The sequence below is a fragment of the Prunus dulcis genome, chromosome 1 (genome assembly GCF_902201215.1).
Source record: "Prunus dulcis chromosome 1, ALMONDv2, whole genome shotgun sequence".
NCBI lineage: Eukaryota > Viridiplantae > Streptophyta > Magnoliopsida > Rosales > Rosaceae > Prunus > Prunus dulcis.
In genome coordinates this window covers 8,375,404-8,399,594 of record NC_047650.1, presented here as the reverse complement: position 1 = coordinate 8,399,594, position 24,191 = coordinate 8,375,404, and the positions used below count along the sequence as shown (strand labels likewise).

The 24,191-nt window shown below is 37.5% G+C and overlaps 3 protein-coding genes across 3 annotated transcripts; 2 read left to right on the top strand and 1 right to left on the bottom strand.

Annotated features, from left to right (window-relative positions):
• Nucleotides 1-158: 158 nt before the first annotated feature.
• LOC117632156 (nuclear pore complex protein NUP43) lies at nt 159-3,738 on the bottom strand. Its single transcript, XM_034365576.1, has 5 exons — nt 2,980-3,738; nt 1,889-1,958; nt 1,099-1,330; nt 877-950; nt 159-718 (listed from the first exon to the last, which is right to left on the bottom strand). Exons 1-5 carry the CDS (start codon nt 3,609-3,611, stop codon nt 665-667), a joined length of 1,062 nt encoding a protein of 353 aa, XP_034221467.1. The 5' UTR covers nt 3,612-3,738; the 3' UTR covers nt 159-664.
• Nucleotides 3,674-4,392, top strand: LOC117632173. The gene is made up of 2 exons (XM_034365598.1): nt 3,674-4,049; nt 4,146-4,392. The coding sequence occupies exons 1-2, from the start codon at nt 3,802-3,804 to the stop codon at nt 4,276-4,278; spliced, it is 381 nt and encodes a 126-aa protein (XP_034221489.1). The 5' UTR covers nt 3,674-3,801; the 3' UTR covers nt 4,279-4,392.
• A 7,281-nt stretch (nt 4,393-11,673) lies between these two features.
• LOC117616087 (protein TSS) lies at nt 11,674-24,142 on the top strand. The gene is made up of 23 exons (XM_034345293.1): nt 11,674-12,261; nt 12,488-12,549; nt 13,308-13,400; nt 13,634-13,706; nt 14,561-14,884; nt 14,971-15,035; nt 15,124-15,255; nt 15,345-15,386; nt 15,500-16,024; nt 16,111-16,268; nt 16,450-16,954; nt 17,154-17,216; nt 17,320-17,421; nt 17,780-18,100; nt 18,189-18,281; nt 18,382-18,483; nt 18,573-18,677; nt 19,008-19,141; nt 19,763-19,946; nt 20,595-20,726; nt 20,851-20,963; nt 21,396-21,474; nt 21,580-24,142. The coding sequence occupies exons 1-23, from the start codon at nt 12,192-12,194 to the stop codon at nt 23,665-23,667; spliced, it is 5,565 nt and encodes a 1,854-aa protein (XP_034201184.1). The 5' UTR covers nt 11,674-12,191; the 3' UTR covers nt 23,668-24,142.
• Nucleotides 24,143-24,191: the final 49 nt, after the last annotated feature.

Below are 24,191 nucleotides of genomic sequence, written 5' to 3'. Positions count from 1 at the left end.
GTCGTCAAGACAAAGAATGAAGTCTTAACAGCATATTCAAAGAACAAGAAGTTTTTTTTCTTTTTTTTTCTTTTTTTCTTTTTGTCATTCACTAGGGAAGGGTAGAGGAAGAGGGAGAGGGAAAGTATTATATTAGGTTGCCTCAAGATTATCTCTTATGTAAATCAAATCCAGATGCACTTGGGAATCCAAGATTCCGTATGTCATGATTTTGAAAACAACTTACGAAAATAAATTACATAATCAAATACAAGGATTATCAACATGGTGTCCTAAATTACTAAAGCATCCGCAACCATTTGTTTGAAATGGTGAAATAATACCTTCTTTTCTTGGTGAATGATAGAAAATACTTTAATCAATGTGAAAGGATGATTTAATTGTTGGCAGCCCCTCTTTTATCATTTGTGTATGCGGTTCAATGATCGATGTTTTACAACAGATGCTGCTTGGAATAATTTTGTAGCCCTTAGTCCCTACAATCTGGTTCATGCATGTTAAGGCATCAAACCTTATCAGGAAATGGGTCCGTACATCATTTTCGGGCATAAATAACAACTTCAGCACCAAGTGGTTTGGCCCCGTTCTATTTCTCAATTAACAGCTTCAGGAAATAGGTGAGTTTCGATTCGAAATTGAGCTCTGAACAAGATGGCTATGATTATCATGACCTTGTCAAGATGGCTATGGATTCCCACTCCAAACTACATATCACATCCTGTGCAACAAAATGTGGAACTGTTAAACAACACGACTTTACGCTTCTTCAGGCATTCTTTTATAAGATTAAACACATTAAAAAATCACAGAAATCAGAAACATTTCATTTTGACTTTCACAGAGCACAAACTACAAATTGGTAGAATTTCTACTTACAGAAGGATATTGCCGGTCTATGTCAAAGCTGTTGATTGCACAAGGTTCAGCTAAGAGCTCAATGGGTTCTTCACCTAAACAGATTTGGACAATTTGACATTCTTAATAAAGCATTCAAGTTTCAAGGATATTTTGTTTTACATATGCTCAGCCAATTAGCAAAAGAAACAAGCTACCAACCATGACAGTTGGCCATCGAAGAATTAGCAGAAAGGATCTTACCCTGTTCAACAACAGCAAGGATACCGTCTTCTGAACAGATCATAGTAGGTAAGATACGTGAAGAGACATTTCCCACATTTGAAGACTTTGCATAGTGGTCAAAGTGAACCTCCCAAACCTCACTTTCGCATGGTGAATGGGTTGTTTCACCTGCCCCAACACCAGAAAGAAGAATTGGTTGTTGTGGCCACCTAAGATCCCAGGCAAATACAGTACCTAAGGAACCTCCTGCCTATAAGTACCAGAAAATTGTAAGAAGAACATCAGATTCTTCTTTTTGGGTCTGTGACAACATAAGATTCAAGAAAACTAAAATCTGATCAATCAAGTGATGAATCTAACTCATATATACTTAAAAGTCAAAGGGGGCAAATATTTTTTATTTTACTTCACATTAGCATTACTGCATCTCCCGCAGCTTAGAACATGCATAATGGAATAATATGTCAATACAATACTTAAAAAGTTGAAACAGGCTACTTGGCAAGGACTTTTAAGATGGTGAGAAATGCATAAGAAACAAAACAAAACAAAACAAAAAAAGAAGACTGAGGAAGGGAGAGAGGACTAAGATGACAAGAAAAACCAAATTCATGATTCAAGGTAAAGCTAAATTCAAATATTTCACAAACTGAAAGAAAAGAAAAGAAAAAGGAACTTAACAATAAAACTGATGCTCTTATCTCTTTTATCAATTTCAAAACGACACACATAACAAAAATAGGTGAGTTGCAAAGATCACCAGTTAAATGCAAATCAAAGTATGGAATTTTTTACATATAAGCATTACCAGACAAGTGTGCTTTCGTGAAGGATGAATATCAATGGAATGTACGATCCCAGGAGTTGTTCTTTGAGACCTACAACATTTCCACCAAAAGCTCTGAAGATGAAATCACCAATATGCTGTGGAAATTCTTTTAAAGTTTAAGCAGTAATGAAAAAAAAAAAGCAAACAAATGGAACAAGACAAATGATAAGCACAAGGTCATTGAAAAGTTTCTGCTTGTGCAATGCTTGCAAACGAAAAGCACGAATCAGACTCTAACACAAATGAAATATACATTAGACTTAAACTCAGGATAACCACATATCTGTGCAATTCATTGCTCGGATGTTATCGCCTCTGCCCCCACACGGGGCCTCACCCCTCCTGCCTTTGCTTAGAAGATCACTAACATCTCACGGATTAGACTCTAACCAATCAACCTTTTAGTAGATCATGAGTGGGTCTACTCGTCCTCCTAAAATCAATAGCATTTCGTTGGAATACATCCTGTCTCTACACCTTCCTAAAAGTAATATATTTCCTTATGGATGTATCGTGTCAATAGTTTGCAAATTTATTGTAGTTAATCCAAATTTATTTATACCTAATATGAGCTAGGCATGTAATGCATTTAAGCACATATGTATCTAGTTATGTATCCAAATACAAATTCCAGCTTCACGAGAAGCGTGTTCATGCCCTAAGAAGGCACACTTCTTGAGCCTCTAACATCCTGCATTTCTAAGCTACCGAGTCTACATTTCTGGCATGTTAGCATCGTTTACATCTTTTATTAGTGTTTTATTAAATTGCATACAGTTCCACCTCATAAATGAAAATGAATCATTCTGAAGAAGTCCATTAACCAATAAATTCAAAATCAAACTACATTACATCCACCAAAGAATTTCTCTGAGCTATTTACTGATTTCATTAAGCAACAGTAAATTCTTAAACGAGATGGAGATCAGTTAATAACTCAGTTTATAGCAAGGAAATTGCAATATAGCATAATCACTGTAGCAAATGAGACAAAGATCAAAGAAAGTTCATCATAAATTGAAGAATAAATTCAAATTTGAAAAGCAAAACAAATTCATAAAAATGCTCACCAGCTACCCTTAAACTGAGACACCGCCGCACCAGGCTTTCTCTGATCCCACCACTGGAGACTAAATCCATATCCTCCAGTGGCAAACTCACTCGGGGAGGCCCATTTCGCCGTGGTAAACGAAACCAACCCGCTGCTATCGAAAATCCGTTGGTAGCTCAACTCAGACTCCCCAACAGAGACCAAATTCACCCTCCCATCTTCCCCTACACTCACACACTCCACCCTACCATCCATTATATCGATACAAGAAATGGGTCCCTCATGCAATGCCTTTTCGGGCATCGAAAGCTCCGATTCGAGAGATGCCGGGTCCATCGAATCCCCAAACAAGATGTGAATGGAGCCCGCTAATGTTGCAGCGGCCACTAAGGGTTTATGGTGGGATTGAGAGGTTTTGAGGGAGGAAATTCGTGAGGGCGAGAACCATTGAGATTGTTGAGTTAGATTTTCTGGGTCTGGAGCAAAAGAGTGAGTTTCTATGGCGGCAGAGTCGGAATCTGAGTCGAAAACTGCGATGACGGCCAAGCGGTCTAAGGCTGAGAGAGGAGGCAACCAGCGGACAGAGTCTATATACTTGGATTGTCGGAGTCTGTGGATTTGGGGAGGCTCGGAGAGTGCCGTGATCGCCATTGTTAAGGGTTTAGGGTTTTACAGTGTTCTGCTCTCTCACTGGCTTGCTTGCTTTTGTTTCAATCAAATTGGGGAAGGTGGGGATACGTTAGTGAAAAATGGGAATTTGCTCGGGTAAGTGTAGTAATAGTGTGCATTGACTAATTTGCCCTCACGATGGTCAAAGTCTCAAAGGACATATGGAGAAGAAATGGAAGAGAAAGATGAGGGGAAAATGTTTGCCTCAGAAAAGACCCTTATCTTTAACAAGCTCTCCCCTTATCTGTTTGTGAAGAAAAATGGCAGAGAATTTGGAACCATATCAGCAAAGAGGAGAGATTTGCCTGAAGACCCTTCAACCCAGGAACAATTCATCTTCCCATTGAGGATCAAAATTTCAAACCCAACTGTTGCTGGGTCTGTGGTTGCAGTGTTGGGATTAGGGTTCATTGATGCAGGGTAAGCTTTTTTTTTTTTTTTTTTTTGGGGGCTCACTTCTCTTTCTTTTGCCATTGATTTTGATCTGTTTAATGTGGAAAAATAATGAATTTTCAGGTACAGTGGAGACTGGTCAAGGATTGGAGTGATCTCAAAAGAGAGTGAGGACTTGCTAAAGGTTGCTGCCTTTGTAGTTGTTCCCCTGTGTGTTTTTCTCATAATTTCTTTTTTCAAAGAACAAGAAGATTGAATCTTGAGTTGGGCTATTTTATTGTATTTTGAATGTGATATGATGAAATGAGGTCTGAATTGTAAAGTATTTCATTCTTTAGTAATATTTTTTGGGTGGAAAGAAGAAGGTGAAGTTGTTGGGAAATTTTGAGAATTAATTTTACCCAATTTTGGATGAGGAAATTTAAAAATAACAAGGTATTCTAAAATGATGAAATTCAATCTTCTACAATTTGTTAAGTGTTTTTTCTTGAGCAAATCTAAAAACATGATGGATTTAAACATACAGCTTAATATTTATTTCTTTAAGCATCAATCTATAAATGAGTAGTAGTTATATCATATAACAAACATATAATATATTAAAAGACTTATATTATATAAAGTATGAAATAAATATGAAACCTACCATAAAAAATTAATATTTTTTAGTAATTTCAGGTAATGGCGGTGGTGGTGATGTTGGTGGTGACAGCGGGTGTGCCATCATGTGTGATGCTGCTAGTGGAGTTGCTAATAGTAAGGTGATGGTGGCGGGGACGATTTTGGTGATAGTCGTGGCAAGGTGAACGTGGTTGTAGTAGAGTCGGTAGTGGTGACGTTCTTTTCATTCAAACTATCACTATCTTTTAATTTTTAAAGGGTTAAATACTTTTTTGGTCATTGGGTTATACTTTTTTGGTCATTGGGTTTTTCATGAAATTTCAATTTGAAAAATTTAGCTAAATTGGTCATTGTATTAACCAAAGTTTATAATTTATGGACTTGCTGTTAAGTTTCCATTAAGTAATTGGATTAAATATACTTTTTGTTTAGTGGGTTTTACACAAAATTTCAATCTGATCGTGGGCTAAAAATTTATGGTTCGTGTAGTATTAATTAAGGCTAAGTAAAGGAATCATATCATGACAAAAAAATGTTCATATCTCAATAATAGTTTCACAAAAATGCAAATCGATCTTTTTAAAAAAGCTCATATCATAATCCCAAGCATTATCATACTCCAACATTCACAAAAATTCAAATCCATGATTATGTCAATACATAGATTTGACCAAAAAATAAAGTTTCGCATTTTCATGGTTTTTGGCTAATTTTTTTTTAGTGATCAAATTGAATTTTCATGCAAAATCCAATGAGAACAAAGGTATTTGACCCAGCAACTTAACGGAAACTAACTCCAAGTTTATAAATTGTAAACATTTGATAATACAGTGACCAATTTGGCAAATTTTGTTTCTCAGTGACCAAATTGAAATTTCGTGTAAAACCTAGTGACCAAAAAGATATATAACCTATTTTTAAAATCACAACTACTTCGATAAATGAAATTTATAACTTCCAAATTATAAAGTTTTTTTTCACATAAAATTTTTAAGTTTCTTTGTTTATGAATGTAAACAAGGGAATTGATGTATGTGAATTTATAAATTTTGACTTTCATTCAAATTTTGAAGCATAGTTCGTTAAAATCTCTTTCCATTACAACTTTTCTCTTTCATGAAAATTGATAGGCTTAGAGAGAGATAAAGAGAAATTATAGAATGGTACGGTATCACCACATCATCTGGTGACACTTCTATTCAAAATCTGCCACTTGTCTATTTTTATTTTGAAAAGTTAAAACTAATTATAGCTGGATATGAAATTATACTTATACCCCTTCAAATAAAATCTAAAAAATGGGGGGGAAAAAAAAAAGAGAACGAGTTATCCAAACTATCTCCCTCCGCCGCCGCACCCTGCTCTTCAATTCTCTCTCTCTCTTCTTCCCTACATCTCTCCGTCTGTCCTCTCTCGATAACATATGAGAAAACTTTAGACTTTTTAATTGAATATGCAGATCTCATTCAATTGAATATGTGACTTGCCCAAAAACTGACTTGGGATCAATTGGAATATGCAGATCTTATTCTTCTAAATGAGAGAGAGAGTGAGAGAGAGAGAGAGAGAGAGAGAGAGAGAGGGGATGAAGGTCAGGGAGGCAAAGTTGAGTGCAGTGGTTGGTGTACAATATTCTAGTTTTTTTTATTTTTTATTCTTTTTATTTTGAGGGAGATGAATAAATGGGCAGAATTTCAATGTGGAAATAAACAACAAATGTAAGATAAAGTAGTTGTTGGTACAGTAGAGAGAGATGGAAGGAGGATTAGAAACTCAGAGAGAGGGGGCGGTGAACGGGAACTGGTAATTTCAGTCGGGTGGGAGTCTGGTACAATTTTCTTCTTTGTGGTAGAGATATCTACAGTTGGCAAACCATGGCTACCAACCTTCGAGGTGTGCCACACCTCAAAAATTTAGTGGTGTAGTGGAAAAAGGCAGGGATGGATCAAGGATTCAAAATGGAGTGGCTAGGTTTATCTTATTGAACTATTAGATTTTAGGCTTGGCTAAACCCTTAAGGGAGGCTTATGGAATTTATCATATATATATATATATAAATAATTTAAGAACATATCATTTTTATTTTATTTGTTTAAAAGGCATATTTTACACCAACAATGCCAGCTAAGTTCTCCTATGATGAACAAAAATAAATTAAGCAAAAATAAAATTCATAAGAAAAATTAAAAAATAAAAATTTATCACCGCAAAGATAGAGTCAGATAGACACACGGCACCTAGAGGTAAGACTACAATTATCCAATTAGTTTAATTGATATTTATTCTCTAAATGGGCTTAACATTAACATTAACACTAACTATAAGACATAAATAAATAAACTCTCTTTGGCTATAGCCCAAGTTGTACAAGTCATAGGTCTGTGCCTGGAAAAAGGCCTTGACTTGTAGACTAATAGTCTCAAGCTTAAACGTCCATGACACCTTGGTAATGTGTGTGAGAAACCTTCCACGTCTTGTAGTTTAAATTATCGCATGTATTCAAAAAATTAGTTATTGGTTACTTTGGAAAAAAATATCATTGTTGTTAAAAAGAGAAAACGCAAAACATTTAAAACCAGTCGTTTGTTACCGTTAGTATTAAACAAATAGTATTTAATGAGGTTCCAATGGCAACCGTTGGATCAACATCGGTAATGTTAGAAATGGTTAGATGAGGCGATACAGGCTTGCAAAAAAACATGCATGGGGCTTGCATCAGTTTCATAGGCTGCAACTAGGGCTGGGTAATGCCTTAGAACATGCTTTCAATCATATCCAAGTGTTCCACCAAAGTTTTTGAAGCTTGAATTGCTCTTAAAACCTCTACCTTGAAATGGCTCACCAAGTCACTAAAGAAAGTGACCTTTAAGTCTCATCACAAACAAGGTGTTCAGAAGAAAATGATGTACCTTGATGAGAATATGGTGCTAGCAATCTCTCACCAAATGGACCAGATTTTGCTATGGAGGATGGGAGAGCAAGGAACAAAGCCTAAACTCTCAACCTATCATCCAATTGCACAAAAAAAAACCTAAAAATGAATGAGCTTCTTTAAATAGGAAACTCAAAAACAAGGGAGTGAGTGAGGCCACTGCCTCCTATGCCATCCACCCATAGTGGGCCTCTTGGGGCCAAGTGGACAACTTATGTTATGAGTCCAATGGGCCTAGAATTTAAAATTCAATTTTAAGGCCCATTGTGACATCTCTTGTTTGTTAAATTAATTCCTTAATTAATTTTGACTTAACTAATTAACTAAGCTTAATTAGTTTCCTTAATTTATCCTTATGACTCCAAAAACCAAGTTTAACGGTGTCCGATCCATTATGTTATAATTAGCATGACAGTGGGTAATTAGAATTCTTCCTAATCAATTATGAATTAAGATTACCCTTTAATAAGGATCATTATGATTGATCCTTAGGGTTTCTACAAGCCTTGAGTGACACCTAACAGTATCTCAAGGCTACCCAAGCTAAGTATAATAAGTAAAAAAACCTACTCAATTGAAATTACAATGTAATCCGGTCATTCTCTATTTCAATGCTCTTAATTTCATTATAAGAGCATGGATAATTCATGTAAAGCCACTAATGAGATTATTTCGTTTCCATATGAGATGTATTAGTATGACTAGAACATATTTTCTAACTATTCTAATAAGAGATTTGCTTAATCATATCTTCCGAGCATTAAGAAGGGAAAACATGGCTAGGCAATTTCTAAAATCACATATAGGGTAACAAGTTATCTAGCATGCATTTCAATTAAATACATATGAAAAGAAACAAAATTTAAACTAGAAACTCATACAAATCTTACTGAACCCAAGCATCTTTCTAGACTTATAAAGTGTTGCATCAAAGACTCTCTAAATCAACTATAAAGAGAGGAATTAGAGATGTAGGTACTCTTGGAGCGAATTTTAAACCCTAAGATAGTGTTCATGTAGAGTGCTTCTCTTATTTATTGTTCCTCTACTATGACTCTCCAATAGGTACACAGGGATATACCTCACCAAAGCTCTTCACCAAGCAGAATTTAGATGAGAGAAAGGAAACTTGGGAGAGCACAAGAGTGCTAGCCCTTGCTTTCCAAGTTGGCCAATGATGATTGAGATAGAGGAAACCTAATATGGGTCAACTTGGAACAATGGTGTCATAACACAATTTCATTTTAGGGTTTCCTCTCTTCCAAATTTCCCACTTGAAAACCCTAAAATGAAATTGTGTTATGACATCATATATAGAGACCCATATTGTGACACATGTGTAGCTAATTTCACATGTGTACTGCACCACCACCACGACCCCCCCCCCCCCCCCGGTACCCTAATTTTGGGCCTCTTGGGTCCAATACATTTGACCTTTAATGTGTCACATAAGTCTAAAGTCCTATAGGTCTTTTCTTAATTCTTAAAGTCATGTGGGACCTAACTAAGTTCTATAACTTTAATTGTTTAATTAAACTATTCTAATTAGTTTAATGACCTAATTAATTAAGTCATTAATTTATCTTACAAGTATTGATCCTGGTCAATCCTTATTGACTATGTCAAGTGTCGGGTCAACAATTGACCTTTGACTTTGACTTTGACTTTGACCAAGGTGTAAAATCTCTCTCTTTTATTTCTCTATCCATTCTTTTATGGTTTGCAATCTTTTAGGTTCTAACTAGCCAGGTAGTGGGTAAGTCTGATTCCTCCTAAACCGAGCATGAATTGAATCTCACCATTCAAAATTCCCTATTGAATAAGACTAATTGTAATTAACCTTATAGGGCTTCCCTACCCAATCTAAATATAATTCATTGGAAAACCTATTCAGTTGTAATTGCTATGCAATCATGTCTTTCTCTAAGACAATACTCTATGTCACATTATTAGGATATGGTTAACTTGGGTCAAGTCCCTAATGTGACATTACTAGGTAATATGATTCACATGGATGAGTTTGCAAACTTACTTTCACAAATCTATCCGTTACTTTGGTCAAAGATTTCACAAATCATATCCCTAGTGTATTCTCTCTCTTTACTAAGAGTACAGATTCTTTATTCTACATTCACGTGCCTTTGTGAGCTTATTGAATATTCCAATTATCGCCTTCAAGCCATATCTTTCAATACCGTATAGTGTTTTCAAAGATAAATGACTCGTCCACAAGATAACTGTGATGTCTCAGGTATGAAGACTAATTTGCATTATCGCAACTTAGAATTAGTTGTTTGACACTTGTAACTAAAACTACCATACAAGAATTCTTAGCTAAGCGTGTTCAGTTAACTCTATCTCCATTGAGCACCTACATATTTGTCTCACTGTCTCTACATGAATGACTTGAGAATCCTCCTACTTGAGCACACACAATGTGTATCAGTCTTTGTGGATCACCGTTGTCAAATTGGTGATCCTATGACTATAAACATTTTAGGATGAGATACATCATAATGGAAAGGTCTCGTGAATCTAACATCTTTAGAGAGAATTTGGAGGTCATAAATTAAAGTTTTAAATTCTATCTAAATAGTTGTAATTTTTACAATCCCAAAAGAGAGAATTTTAAAATAGAAAAACAACCATGGATGATGTCACCACCACCACTTCTACTACCACCACATTGCCCTAGAAATGACACTACCATAATCCCAGCCACTACCACCATCTCCACCACCATCACCGCCGTAACACTACCACTTCACCATGGTTATCTCCTCATCCCCACCATCACCGCCACCGCCACTGCCACCATCACCATAACCACATCATCGCCATTACCACCCTCACCCCTCACCCCTATCACCACCCTCACCATCATCTTGATATGGCCATCACCACCGCCGCCGCCTCCACCACCTCTATTATCACCACTTCTGTGGCCGTCAACACCATCACCGCCACCACATGTACTACCACCACTTGTCCATGGCTATCACCACCACCATTTCCTCCCCCACCCCATTACCATTCGTACTATAACTGACAACCCTACCTTGCCACCACCCTACTATTAGCAACCCCACCACAAATTTCACATATGATGGCACCACCACTATGACAAGAAAATAAATGTTAAGGCCCCATTTGGTTTACGAAATAAATTTGAGGGGAAATCACTTCCCATGTCGTTCCCCAAGGGATGGGAAATGAAAGATTTATTCCCACATTTGGTAATGCACGGAAAGTAACCGGGAGATATCACTTTATTTCCTTTCCCATATTTGTTTTGAGTAGGAATGGAAAACAAAGTTTGTATAATTTTCCAATTATATCCATATTAAATTAAATAAAAAAAGAATGCATTTAATGATATATTGTAATTCTAAATTGTTAATGAGGACAAAATGGTCATGAAAAATATGCATTTAATGTTAGTTCATTTTTCCAAATTTTCCCATGAGGAGAGAGGAGGGAAAAAAAATCCAAATTGAGAGGAGGGCTTCACTTTCCCACATACTTTTCCATGTGCCAGGCAACCATTTCTTATATTTGGACTTACCAAACATGGGAAAACAATTGATTTCCCATCCCCAAGCCTCATTTTCTATGAACCAAACATGGCCTAAATTCTGTATTTAAACCTATTAACCAAACCAAAAACTTCACAAATTTTAGAACACTAATTTCCATCATTTATGAATTCCTTATTTAATATTTTTAAATTTCCTCATCCAAACATAGAAGATTTCTTGCTTGACAGTAAAATCCATTTACTTCTGACTTGCAAGTATTAGTCAGAAATGTTAATCCAATAGGGTCCAACTGAGGAAAAGTTGGGCCTTTGAATCTGCTGCTTCTTCAGGAAATCAAGGGAAGATGGACAGAGAGAGAAACAAAGAGAGGTGATGAGGTGTAATTTGTAAATGGGGTAGAGGAGATAAATGAGAGGCCCGAAATCGCTAGCCTTACATTCTCTGTGTGTGTGTGTACGTGTGTATAAGGCACTACTTAGCTTACCTTATCCTATCCAACTCTCCCTCTCTCCCTCCTCTCTCTCTCTCTCTCTCTCTCTCTCTCTCTCTTTGTCACTAATATCTCCACTCTCTCTCTCTCTCTCTCTTTTATATAATCTTAACCCTTCTTCTCATCTGTCCCCAGCTCTAAATCACTTATGCAAGGAAATATCCCACTTCACTTCTTCAACCTCAATTCCCTCCCATTCTGCCATGTGAAGGCACCTTCTTAGCAACCCTTCAAATCCCCCACTCTAATTTTCCAGCAACCCTTCATTTCTTCTTCAACCAAAAAAGGAAAAAAGTGATGGGAAGAACATATAATTAAGCTCCAACTACAGCTAGCTATTGACATTTCAATTTCTCTGCTTAGCAGATTAATATTACTTTTGCAAGTTGGTTCTTAGCTTGAATTTCAGCTGATGATGCTGGAGCTATATATATTTCTGGTTACCCTACTTGTTAGTGTGTAAGTAACTGAGTTGAGTGGTGGTGGTGGACGGAGATTTTGTGAAGTTTTCATTCGATACATTCAATTTTGAAGTCATAGTTATTATCGTTGAGCCTTTAAAAACAGCCTGATAGTTTTGGTGCACAATGGCTCCCAAGACTGGGAAGGCGAAACCACATAAAGCCAAGGGGGACAAGAAGAAAAAGGAAGAGAAAGGTTTTTTTCCTTCTTCTTCTTCTTCATGTTATCTCTCTCCTGTGTGTAACTTGTTTTGTTTGCTTGTTTGTTTTTGGTGTAACATTATCACCTCCTGTCTTTAATTATCTCTGGTGTATAATTCAGCTGAAATCGGATGGCCATGGACATTACAATTTCATGTTGTTTAATTTCTTAATTTTCTGTTTGTGTTAATTAAATATTTAACTCCCATTACTAATTGCAGTTTTGCCTACCGTAATCGAGATTAGCATTGAAACACCAGAGGAGTCGCAAGTTACCCTCAAGGTATGAATGAATCTGGTTTTTTCAGAAGGAATAAAACTCAGTTAAATTTGCATATAATCTCATCGTATGCGGTTGTTTTTTTCCATACATGCATGGTACAATTCCAAAATTCTCTCTCTCTCTCTCTCTCTCTCTCTCTCTCTCTCTCTCTCTCTCTCAAAGACATGAGTAGTAGCAATGAAATTCATTTTCCATATTCTTCAATATATCTGATTCGGATCAAAATGAGTCAAGAGATAATTGCATAAGTAGCAACACATTGTGGTTGCTACTAATATAATCATATATACCCGCATTACTCATCTAATATAATGCATCAACTTGCTTGTAATTTTTTTAATTTTATTTGTTATTCTAGTAATCGAGCTAATGACAAATATTCTCTAATGAGATAACGAGATGCAAGGGGCTTGTAGAACCCGAGGTTCTAGTTTTGATTCCTCTCTTTCTTAATATCGCTTGAATAAATAAATAAAATCTAACGAGATTGAACTAGAATATGAATCATGTTGAATGATCAAAATGTGCATTTAAGATTAACACTCGAGTTTGGAAATAGAAAACATTACTCTCAAATTTGAATTTGTTAATTTTAATCACAATAACTTATTTGATGATAAATATGTTATTTCGTGTATGTTTATGTTATGAGACTGTGAATTTAATATATTAATTAAAATGTGCGATTCAGATTCATATTGCTCTTAATTTAATAGTAGTAATGGTAATGGTGAATGGGACCTTCTCTTGCTATATAGGGTATCTCTACGGACAGGATCCTAGATGTGAGAAAGCTGCTGGCAGTGAACGTAGAGACATGTCACTTGACCAACTTCTCCTTATCGCACGAGGTAACCCTTTCCCCTCTGGGCGCCACTGGGCCCCACCACCATTGTGATTTGTGATTTGTGATTTGTGATAGGTGAGATTTTAGGAGGAGCATCGCAGCGTCATCATTTAATACCAGCCCACCTCTTTCATGCCTCTAATGTATTTTGATCATAGTACCTAACTAAAACCATGTCTGCATCGTGTGGTCCTCGTTTCTTCAATTGACATTTGATTTTGATGGGATCCTAATCAGGTGCGGGGACCTAGACTCAAAGATTCCGTGGACATCCTCTCGCTCAAACCCTGCCACCTAACCATCGTCGAAGGTAAATGGTCCGATGTAACCGCACCCAATTCTCCTAACCCTACACTTGCTGTACTGTATCACACCTTTCATTTTTGGTCCATGTAGTTTGTATTTTTTTATTATTTTGATTCCGTACTTTTAATTTGTGAAATTTATCTGTGTGATTTTAAATCTCTTGTAATTCAAGGACACGCTACAAGTTCCTTCAAGTTCCTTCCAATTGGGTCCAAAATAACCCATCCATGTCAGAGGCGCGTACATATTTTGTTGCAAAATTGGAAGGAAGTTTGGATGTGTTCTTGAATTACGAGAGCATCAAACTATATGGTTAATTTGCAAAAATTAAAATGACAAGGATGCATACATGGGCATAGCCAAGTTAGTTATAGCAAAGTGCTCTGCACTTTGGACATGTGAATATCAATTCTATAAAAAATAAATAACGACATGGACAAAAGTGAAAAGTCTAGCAAACTATAGGCACAAAATTGACTTTTTGCCTTTTTGTGTGTGTGTTGTAAAATGTCACTTTTCGTAATTTGATGAAATTTTCACTTTCATTCATGTGGTTTTAATTATGGTAATTTGACTCATACAATTTGATTGTATTGCAATTTAAAGACACATCTAAATTTCCGTTAAATTTCTTGATGGAATAAACACGTGTCTCGTACATGGAGGGGTATTTTGGATGGAAATTTGGAAGTGTCTTTGAATTGTTATAGAATCAAACTGTAGGCTTAAATTGATAAAATTAAAAGTAAAGGGACTAAAGAAGAAAAACCAGCAAACTATAGGGACCAAAGTAACTTTTTCCCTTCCTTTTTCATTAATTTTAAATTTTGTTAATTTGCTTGCACCGGGTACCGGCAGATGACTACACGGAACAGCAAGCCGTGGTGCACATCCGGCGACTGGTGGACATCGTCGCCTGCACAACGTCGTTTGGCACCTCATCCGCTTCTTCACCCAAAACCCCCGGCTCCGGCCGGTCTAACTCCAAAGAATCCGGTTTAGAAGAGAGCGAGGCACCGCAGCCCCCAAACGTCGACGAGCCCAATGCCGATCCGAAGACCAAAGTTTCGGGTCCGGTTCCGATCTCCGGAGCTGACCCGGCTGTATCCATGTATCCTCCTCCGAAGCTCGGCCAGTTCTACGACTTCTTCTCCTTGTCTCACCTCACGCCTCCGCTCCACTGTACATTCTCTCTCTCTCTCTGTAGTTTCTGCATTCAATTTGGTGCTTGTGTATTGATGGTGGATTCAATTGGGGTGGTGTTGCAGACATTAGAAGATCTACTCGTCCGTTCCTGGAGGATAAGAAAGAAGACGACTTGTTTCAAATTGACGTACGTGAGCCAAAAATATTGATTATTTATAAATGTATATAAATTCAATTGTTGCTTAAATTGATGTAAATGGTGTGTGTTTGTGCAGGTTCGGGTTTGTAGTGGGAAGCCGACGACAATCGTTGCTTCCAGAAACGGGTTTTACCCTGCTGGAAAGCGCGGTCTTATCACTCACTCTTTGGTTGCTCTTCTTCAGCAGACTAGCAGGCCATTTGATGCTGTAAGTTCCAAACAATTTGTTTTCTTCTTTTCCCTTTTTCTGGTTTTTTTGCTTCTGTTATTAAGATCTTGCTTGCTTTCTGGATGCAGGCATACAATGCTGTTATGAAGGCTTTCACTGAGCACAATAAAGTAGGTGTTTAATTTTCACAATATATATATACACACACATACATATAGTCAAACTTAAATACGAATCAGACTAGACAATTTTACCAAACCATTTATTTTCTAATTGATTTCAGTTTGGAAACCTTCCTTACGGTTTTCGGGCAAATACATGGGTTGTCCCTCCAGTTGTTGCTGATAACCCATCTGTTTTCCCACCACTTCCTCTGGAAGATGAAAACTGGGGAGGAAATGGGGGTGGCCAGGGAAGAAATGGTAAACATGATTACAGGCCATGGGCAAAAGAGTTTGCCATTCTGAAAGCAATGCCTTGCTCGACGGCAGAAGAGAGGCAAATTCGAGACCGAAAGGCCTTTTTGCTTCACAGTTTATTTGTCGACGTCTCAGTTCTTAAAGCTGTAGCAGCAGTTAAGCATCTAGTTGAGAGTAATCAATGCTCCTTAAACGATCCCACTCTTTCTATTCTTCATGAGGAAAGAGTTGGAGATTTAATCATTAAGGTGACTAGAGATATGCCTGATGCAAGTATAAAGGTGGACTGCAAAAATGATGGCAGCCAAGTTCTTGGATTGTCGCAAGCAGAAGTTACTCAGAGAAACCTACTCAAAGGCATAACAGCTGACGAGAGTGCAACCGTTCATGTGAGTATATTCCTAGTTGCTTTATAGTCCTATAATTTGGTGACGCAGGAATAGTCAACATATGAAAACAACTTTTGGTTTTGTAGGATACTGCTACTCTAGGTGTTGTAGTTGTCAGACATTGTGGGTTTACGGCTGTTGTGAAGGTTTCAAATGAGGTGAATTGGAAGGGGAAACATGTTCCTAAGGACATTGAAATCGAGGACCAGCCTGAAGGAGGTGCCAATGCATTGAATGTTAGTAGGTAATGTCTTATATTTTGATTTTGAATTTTTTTTTTATTTTTTTTAAGGGTTATGGGGGAATGTCTTTTGATAAGTTATTGCCAGACTCTTAAGGTGTTACTATTTGGGCCAACATTTCTTTGTGCACAACTGAACCACAAGATACTAACAGATCTCTTTCCTTCAAAATTTTAATTGCAGCCTGAGACTGCTATTGCAACAGTCATCCCCGCCTCAGTCATCAAATACGGTTCCACGAACTCAGAGTACAGATTTTGAAAATTTGCGTTCTTCTAGGTCTTTAGTAAAGAAAGTACTCGAAGAAAGTTTGTTAAGGTTGCAGGGAGGACCCACTAATCATACAAAGTCTATCAGATGGGAGCTAGGAGCATGTTGGGTGCAGCATTTGCAAAATCAGGGTTCTGGGAAAACTGAGTCTAAGAAAACTGAAGAAGCTAAGACTGAGCCAGCTGTTAAGGGTCTTGGAAAGCAAGGTGGACTACTTAAGGAAATAAAGAAGAAAATGGATGTCAGAAGCAGCAAAACTGAACAGGGGAAGGAATTGATTGGGACCAACAAAATTGACACCACTAGTCAGGAGGAATTAGAAAAGAGAGATGCAGAAAAGGAAATTATTTGGAGAAAGCTGCTTCCTGATGCATCATATTTGCGCCTCAAGGAATCAGATACTGGCCTTCACCTTCAGGTTTACTAGCTACTTTCCCTGATTGACTCTCAAATTTGACTTATGTAATTGTTTGGACTCGGGTAGCTAGGTCATATCATCACATATTAAGTTTCTCAGTACAGAGAGCCATCTTTCATTCATGCATTTTAAAATTTTCGTTGCCTGACATATGTAGTCTTCATGTTTCATATTTGATAAACAATGCTCGTGTTGGCAGTTACCTGATGAGTTGATTGAAATGGCACATAAATATTATGCGGACACTGCCCTTCCAAAACTGGTCAGTTTCTGAACTGTAGTTGTTCTCACCCTCTCCTTCGACCCACTTTTCTTTTGTTTTGCTTAAGATATTTTGGTCTTAGTATCTTCTGTCATTGAACTAGGTGGCAGATTTTGGCTCCCTGGAACTTTCACCAGTTGATGGAAGGACATTGACAGATTTTATGCATACCAGGGGTTTGCAAATGAATTCCCTAGGACGCGTGGTAATTTCTTTCTTCACAATGTTTTTTTTACATGTCTGATTGGTTTTACTTGACTTTAATAGTTTGTAAATATTTGGCCCTAAAATAATATTGTCCTTCTTAATCTTTGATTATAAAAATGGTGGATATATTAGATGACAGTAATAGTCAAATGGAATGTAATTGCTGATTTTCATCCTAGAACAGATAGTGTGTAACTTGTCTCACTTTAGCAAATGGAATGTAATTACCTATTTCACCTTTTTTTTTCTTTTGCTTTTCATTTTAAGTTGTATAATTTTGACATATTACGCTATGCAAAAGGTATAGCTGGTTTTGGAATATTTCGTAATTTCCTACTATCCTTTTGTTATGTTAGGTTGAACTTGCAGATAAGCTCCCTCATGTACAATCACTCTGTATCCATGAGATGGTTGTGCGAGCCTACAAACACATTCTGCAAGCTGTTGTAGCAGCTGTTGATAATGTTGCAGACTTGGCTGCATCTATAGCAGCATGTTTAAACATATTGCTAGGAACACCATCAACTGAAAATGGGGATGCAGACATTACTTATGATGATACGTTAAAATGGAAGTGGGTGGAAACATTCCTTTTGAAGAGGTTTGGGTGGCAATGGAAACATGAAACTGTTAAGGATCTAAGGAAGTATGCCATTCTTCGTGGATTGTCCCACAAGGTAATATGAGTTTACCTCTATCTGATATCTTACTCTAAACTAAATACACTGCCTTTTCAATTTTTAAAACACAATCATCCTTCATCAGGTTGGACTTGAGCTTGTTCCTAGGGACTATGATATGGACACTGTATCTCCTTTTCGGAAATCTGATATAGTAAGCATGGTCCCTGTGTATAAGGTAAATACATATATACCTTCACTCTAGAAATTAAAAAACCGGACATCAGATTCCTTTAGGATTTTTTCAGTTTCCATGAATCTAATGTTTCTTTGTACAGCATGTTGCATGCTCATCTGCTGATGGGCGTACACTGTTGGAATCATCCAAGACTTCCCTGGATAAGGGTAAACTGGAGGATGCTGTTAATTTTGGCACTAAGGTATGGAGCCGCTTACCTTCATTTGAAATAATGTCATGATTTTTCCAATAGCCACTAAACGATCCAAACTTTAATATCGGTTCCTGAAGGCACTCTCAAAACTTGTATCGGTATGTGGGCCTTATCATCGAATGACAGCAGGAGCATATAGTCTTCTTGCTGTAGTGTTGTACCACACTGGAGATTTTAACCAGGTATGTGCTTTAATATGCTTTCAAATGTTAAAAAGTTTCTTTTTCTTGATGGCTACCGCACCAAGAATTGGGAAGTGCCACCAAGAAAAGGCAGACTACTAAAATAAACTCATGGATGACAAAACACAACTCAATTTTGAATTTTAAAACATTTCAAGTACATTATGAGTCAATAACATTTTATGCAGTGTAGTACCATCAGTTTTACATACTACATCATTGGATGCCATTTAAGTTAACTCGGTAGTCAAAATTTGTCAATAGAATTTATGTTTGACGTATAATTTTTGCGAGTCATTTTAAAATACTGTTCTTGTTTACTATACCCAGGCGACCATCTATCAGCAAAAAGCACTGGATATCAACGAGAGGGAGCTTGGACTTGATCATCCTGATACAATGAAAAGTTATGGGGATTTAGCTGTTTTCTATTATCGACTTCAACATACAGAGTTGGCCCTGAAGTATGCTTTTATCTTTTGCAGTTGACATGCGGATTCTTATATGATTAAATCATGATGGACATCCTTGAGTTTATGCTTTGTGTGCTAATTTGATAATTTTACTTATGTAGTCACACTCTCCACTCTTGTTATGACACCTGATGACCAGCTTTTTCAATTTCCCTTTAATAATAATAAATATTGTTAAAGAAATAGGAAAACAATTGAGGGAAATTTAGATCGCAATATTTGGTTGTAGAGATGGGTTACATATCTGAAATTTAGACCGCAATATTAAGTAATAATACAAACCCGTGGTGAGAATGTTCTTTCAGTACTTTCTCCCGAAGAGATTTGGTACATGAATCAATAGGTTACATATCTGGAGAGTGATAAGCTTGGTTGGGCCCAGAGTAGGGCAGTGATGTATTGGTCTTTTCTTTCTTGTTTGGGCTTTGGCCCGCTTGTTAACAACAAAATAAAAAGTTTAGTGGGGGAAAGCATTAGTCAACAGGTCACATAAAAATTGAGTCGAATCTGATTTACTAAACTATTTTCTTCAACTCTGAGGAATGCTGCAAATCCCAATGAGGCAATGACTAAAGTTGTATAGCTGATTTGTTTTCTTGTAACTTATTCTAGGTACGTCAATCGTGCACTCTATCTTTTGCACCTAACATGCGGACCATCTCATCCAAACACGGCTGCCACCTATATTAATGTAGCAATGATGGAAGAAGGTTTGGGGAATGTCCATGTTGCTCTTCGGTACCTCCATGAAGCTCTAAAGTGCAATCAAAGGCTCCTTGGAGCTGATCACATACAGGTCTCTCTCTCTCTCTCTCTCTCTCTCTATCCCCCATGTTCAACAAGATGAGATTATGTTGGTAGTTCTGTTATGTTTGCATGAACAGAAATAATGGAGTTAGACCACGATAGTAGGAAAACAATGGAGTTGGACCATGGCTTTAACAAGGAAAACAATGAGTAGAAACTGTTGTTTCCCTGCTGATTCATAGATTGTCCAGTGTCACTATCTTCTATGCATTTGACACTGTGCTTATCTAACTTCGATGCTGTTATCTGATTTAAATTTTATTTTTGAGGCTTTTATTGACCAAACTAAAGTTGGTTAAGCATGTTGACCAAAAAAGAAAGTAGGTTAAGCATTGGATTGGAGCTTGCACTAGAAGAAACTTGGGCAAGTCTCCAACCTTTCAAACCTTCATTGAACAATCTTAATAATCTGAGAAACTAAAATATGAAATTGCATGAAAGTAGAGGGATTGGATCACTCTCTCTCTCTCAGTTCTTCAAGATATCTTTGATAATTGGTCAAACATTACCCAAGAGATTCATTGTTGTTCCATTCTGCTTCTACTTTGCGCATGAGTATCCTTGCTCACATTTGTTTGTATTTATAAACTTGCGCTATGACGAATTGGTGTTTAACTCATATTTCTCTTTACTTCAGACTGCTGCTAGCTATCATGCCATTGCTATTGCACTTTCTTTGATGGAAGCTTACACATTAAGCGTTCAGCATGAACAAACTACCTTACAGATACTGCAGGCAAAGCTTGGGTCTGAGGATCTACGCACACAGGTAATATTAGTTTTAATAGTTTTTAATTGAATCTCATATAATTTGGTGAACCTTTCTTATTTACACACACAGCCACACTATAATGTGATGATCCACATTTATTTTTATATACTAAATATTTTAGGATGCGGCTGCATGGCTTGAGTATTTCGAGTCCAAGGCTTTGGAGCAGCAAGAAGCTGCACGTAATGGTACTCCAAAGCCAGATGCCTCAATCTCCAGCAAAGGTCATTTAAGGTAACTTTAAAAAATCAGAATCATGCTACAAGTAATATTTTCACCTTTGGCGCTCTGGTTTAAGTATTGAGGTCCGTGCATTGCTGATTAGGACATACTTAGTCCATAATTTTGTTTCATGGGTTCTTGTGTTTTTGTACTTTGTACTTGTGAAAAACTTGTCCTCTTGGTTTTTTAATCATGTCGTTGTCATTCCTTTGCTCCTTGTCATTCTTGTTTGTGAACCAAATACCTCTAAATGGATATTACAAGTTAATCTGAGTTTCGTGTACAAGATTTTTTTGGTATAATTTGATAGCTTGTCTCTTAATTCCATAGAAGTTGGTCAGGGTTGCAAGTACAAGATTCATTTGGTATAATTTGATGGATTTTCTCTGAATTCCATGCGATATCAACATTTACACGCAATATGATTTTTCTTTCTTTGATCAGTGTATCAGACCTTTTGGATTATATAACACCAGATTCTGATATGAAAGCAAGGGAGGCCCAAAGGAAAGCTCGTGCAAAGGTCATAATTTCCTAACCTGCCTGGGGTTTTAGTCTCATATGTTTGCCCTTTTTTCTTCTTTTTTTTTTTTCTTTTGTTTCCTGATAAGTTCTCTTTACAATGCAGGTCAAAGGAAAACCAGGACAAAACTGGGAGGTAGGCTCAGATGAGTACCAGAAGGATGAAATATTGTTACCAAGTCATCCTGTTGCAGAGAATTCAAGTGATAAAGAGAACCAGTCTGAACCTCAATTTGCAGAACCTAGGAATGAGAAATCTGCTTCAAACCTACTGGATCAATCAATAATATTCAATACAAAAGATGATCTAGCAGAAGATGACGCATCTGATGAAGGTTGGCAAGAAGCTGTTCCTAAAGGCCGTTCACCTATGGGTCGCAAATCCACTGTGTTAAGGAGGCCAAGCCTCGAAAAATTGAATACTAACTTTATAAATGCATCCCAGTCATCAAGATACCGAGGAAAGCCCAATAATTTCACATCCCCAAAAACGAGCCCAAATGAGGCTGCTGCTTCTACTGGACCTGCTCTTCCTATCTCAAAGAAATATGTCAAGAGTGCAAGCTTCAACCTTAAGCCAAACAACTCTAGCATATCAGCTAGTGGAGGACCAGAGAGACTGTCAAACCCAAAGTCAGCCCCAGCTACCCCAGCTTCTATTGATCAAGTTTCCAAGTCTGCTTCTGTGGCAAGTCCAATCAGTGTTCAGTCAGCTGGAAAACATTTTTCCTACAAAGAAGTTGCGTTGGCTCCTCCTGGGACAATTGTGAAAGCAGTGGCAGAACAGTTACCAAAAGGAAGTCTCCCTATTGTACAAACTTCTCAAGTGGGACAGGAGACACCTGCTACAGATGTCACTATGGGTGAAGTGACAACAGTGAAAGATGTGGAGGAAGAGAAAAATCAGAAACGCACTGGAGAGAAAGAGGTTTTGGCTTCTGAGAAAATCCCAGTTGATGTAGTACAAACAAAAGTGCAGAGTTCTGCGGTGAAGGAATCTCTGGAAGTTTTAAAGCATGCTAGTATTGGAGTACAAGTGGAAGCTGAGATCATAGAATGGAAAAACACTGTTTCTGAAGATGCCCAAGTAGAAAATGTAGCAGTCGCAAATTTGAAAGTTGAGAATTCTGATACTTCCCAAGGTCCAAATACTACTCTGGAAAGTGGGCGGTTGGAAGCACCAGTGCTACATAGTTCCCCTGATTCAGAGCCTTCATCTGTTCTAGCTGAAAACACAGCTCAGTTGCTGGATAAAAATCCTATTAATTCGAAAATAAAGGTGGAAGGAGATAGAAAGCCAGAAGATATACCCAATGATGACGTAGTTAAGCCAGCGCCAACTGATGGAGAGAAGTTAGATGAACAAGAATCTGGAAAGGAGTCAACCAAGAAACTTTCTGCAGCTGCACCTCCATTCAATCCATCCCTAATTCCAGTTTTTGGCTCAGTTCCAGTTGCAGGTTTCAAGGATCATGGAGGGATTTTGCCCCCGCCGGTGAATATTCCTCCTATGCTTGCAGTTAGTCCTGTCCGTAGATCACCTCATCAGTCAGCAACAGCAAGGGTTCCATATGGTCCACGGTTGTCTGGTGGATATAACAGATCTGGAAGTCGGGTTTCACGTAATAAACATAACTTCCAAAACGGTGAACACACAGGGGATGGGAATCACTTCAGCCCTCCCAGAATCATGAACCCACATGCGGCGGAATTTGTACCTGGACAACCATGGGTTCCCAATGGCTATCCAGTGTCCCCAAATGGTTATCCCATGTCCCCAAATAGTATACCTGTATCACCAAATGGATATCCAGCATCACCGAATGATATTCCAGTGAATCAAAGCGGGTTTCCAACCTCTCCAATTAGTTCAGAAGATTCCTCGAATGTTGTAAATGCTGACCTTGGTGTTGAAACAAATATTGAAGGTGAAGCGAAGGAGAATGATGAGAATTATTCAGTAGAAGTTGGCGCTGAGAAGCATAAAATTGATGGAGAGCCACAGGAAGAACAGTCTGTAGATAATGTAAAGACTCATCTAGAAATTGAAGAAAATCCTATTGATACAGATACAGTTCCTTGTGATACGGTTGTAGCAAAAGAGACTAGCAATTTAGTCGTCGAGGAAAACGCAAGCAAATGCTGGGGAGATTATAGTGACAGTGAAGCTGAGGTCATTGAGGTTGCTATTTGAAGAAGGATCTTGAACTTTTCATATACAAACTGGTCACAGCCTAGGGTTGGGGCTGAAGAAACAACAGAGTTGTGGTGGTCAGCTCTTGAGTGAATAAATTTTCCCGTGAAGCCTGTGGTATAACTAACTAGAATCCTGTAGAGTGTGAAGACTTTCTGATACAGTTGTCTTTGCTGCAGCTTGAAATGAGAACTTGATATTAGAATTGAGTTGATAGACTGGCATGCGAAAGAAATATGCCATCACTGCGAAAGTATTTGTTGAGTAATTCATCGGTGGGTCGTATTCTTTTCTTGTTCAATTATTACCTTTTTTTCTCTTCTGATATTAACTGTTGTTGGCTGTCAAGTGAAAACGAACGAATACAACCTTAGCTGTGAATTTTTAAGATCATGCACTCTCAGGGGTGATGATTGCTTAGAAGTTCTAAGACAATAAAGTTCAAATTCTCCCCTGCATTAATATTTTTGAGATATCTCAGATTTCCCGATTTTGACTTATTTATTTATTCAATCTCATAACCT

Bases quoted from the DNA above. Each gene is read 5' to 3' on its own strand.
- LOC117632173 (XM_034365598.1), top strand. From the start codon at position 3,802: ATGGAAGAGAAAGATGAGGGGAAAATGTTTGCCTCAGAAAAGACCCTT. The intron at 4,050-4,145 runs GTAAGCTTTTTT...ATGAATTTTCAG, and splicing joins TTAGGGTTCATTGATGCAGG to GTACAGTGGAGACTGGTCAA.
- LOC117632156 (XM_034365576.1), bottom strand. From the start codon at position 3,611: ATGGCGATCACGGCACTCTCCGAGCCTCCCCAAATCCACAGACTCCGA. The intron at 951-1,098 runs GTAAGATCCTTT...AAATCTGTTTAG, and splicing joins CCTTGCTGTTGTTGAACAGG to GTGAAGAACCCATTGAGCTC. The intron at 719-876 runs GTAAGTAGAAAT...TTTGTTGCACAG, and splicing joins TAGACCGGCAATATCCTTCT to GATGTGATATGTAGTTTGGA.
- LOC117616087 (XM_034345293.1), top strand. From the start codon at position 12,192: ATGGCTCCCAAGACTGGGAAGGCGAAACCACATAAAGCCAAGGGGGAC. The intron at 12,550-13,307 runs GTATGAATGAAT...CTTGCTATATAG, and splicing joins AGTCGCAAGTTACCCTCAAG to GGTATCTCTACGGACAGGAT. The intron at 19,142-19,762 runs GTATGCTTTTAT...AACTTATTCTAG, and splicing joins CATACAGAGTTGGCCCTGAA to GTACGTCAATCGTGCACTCT.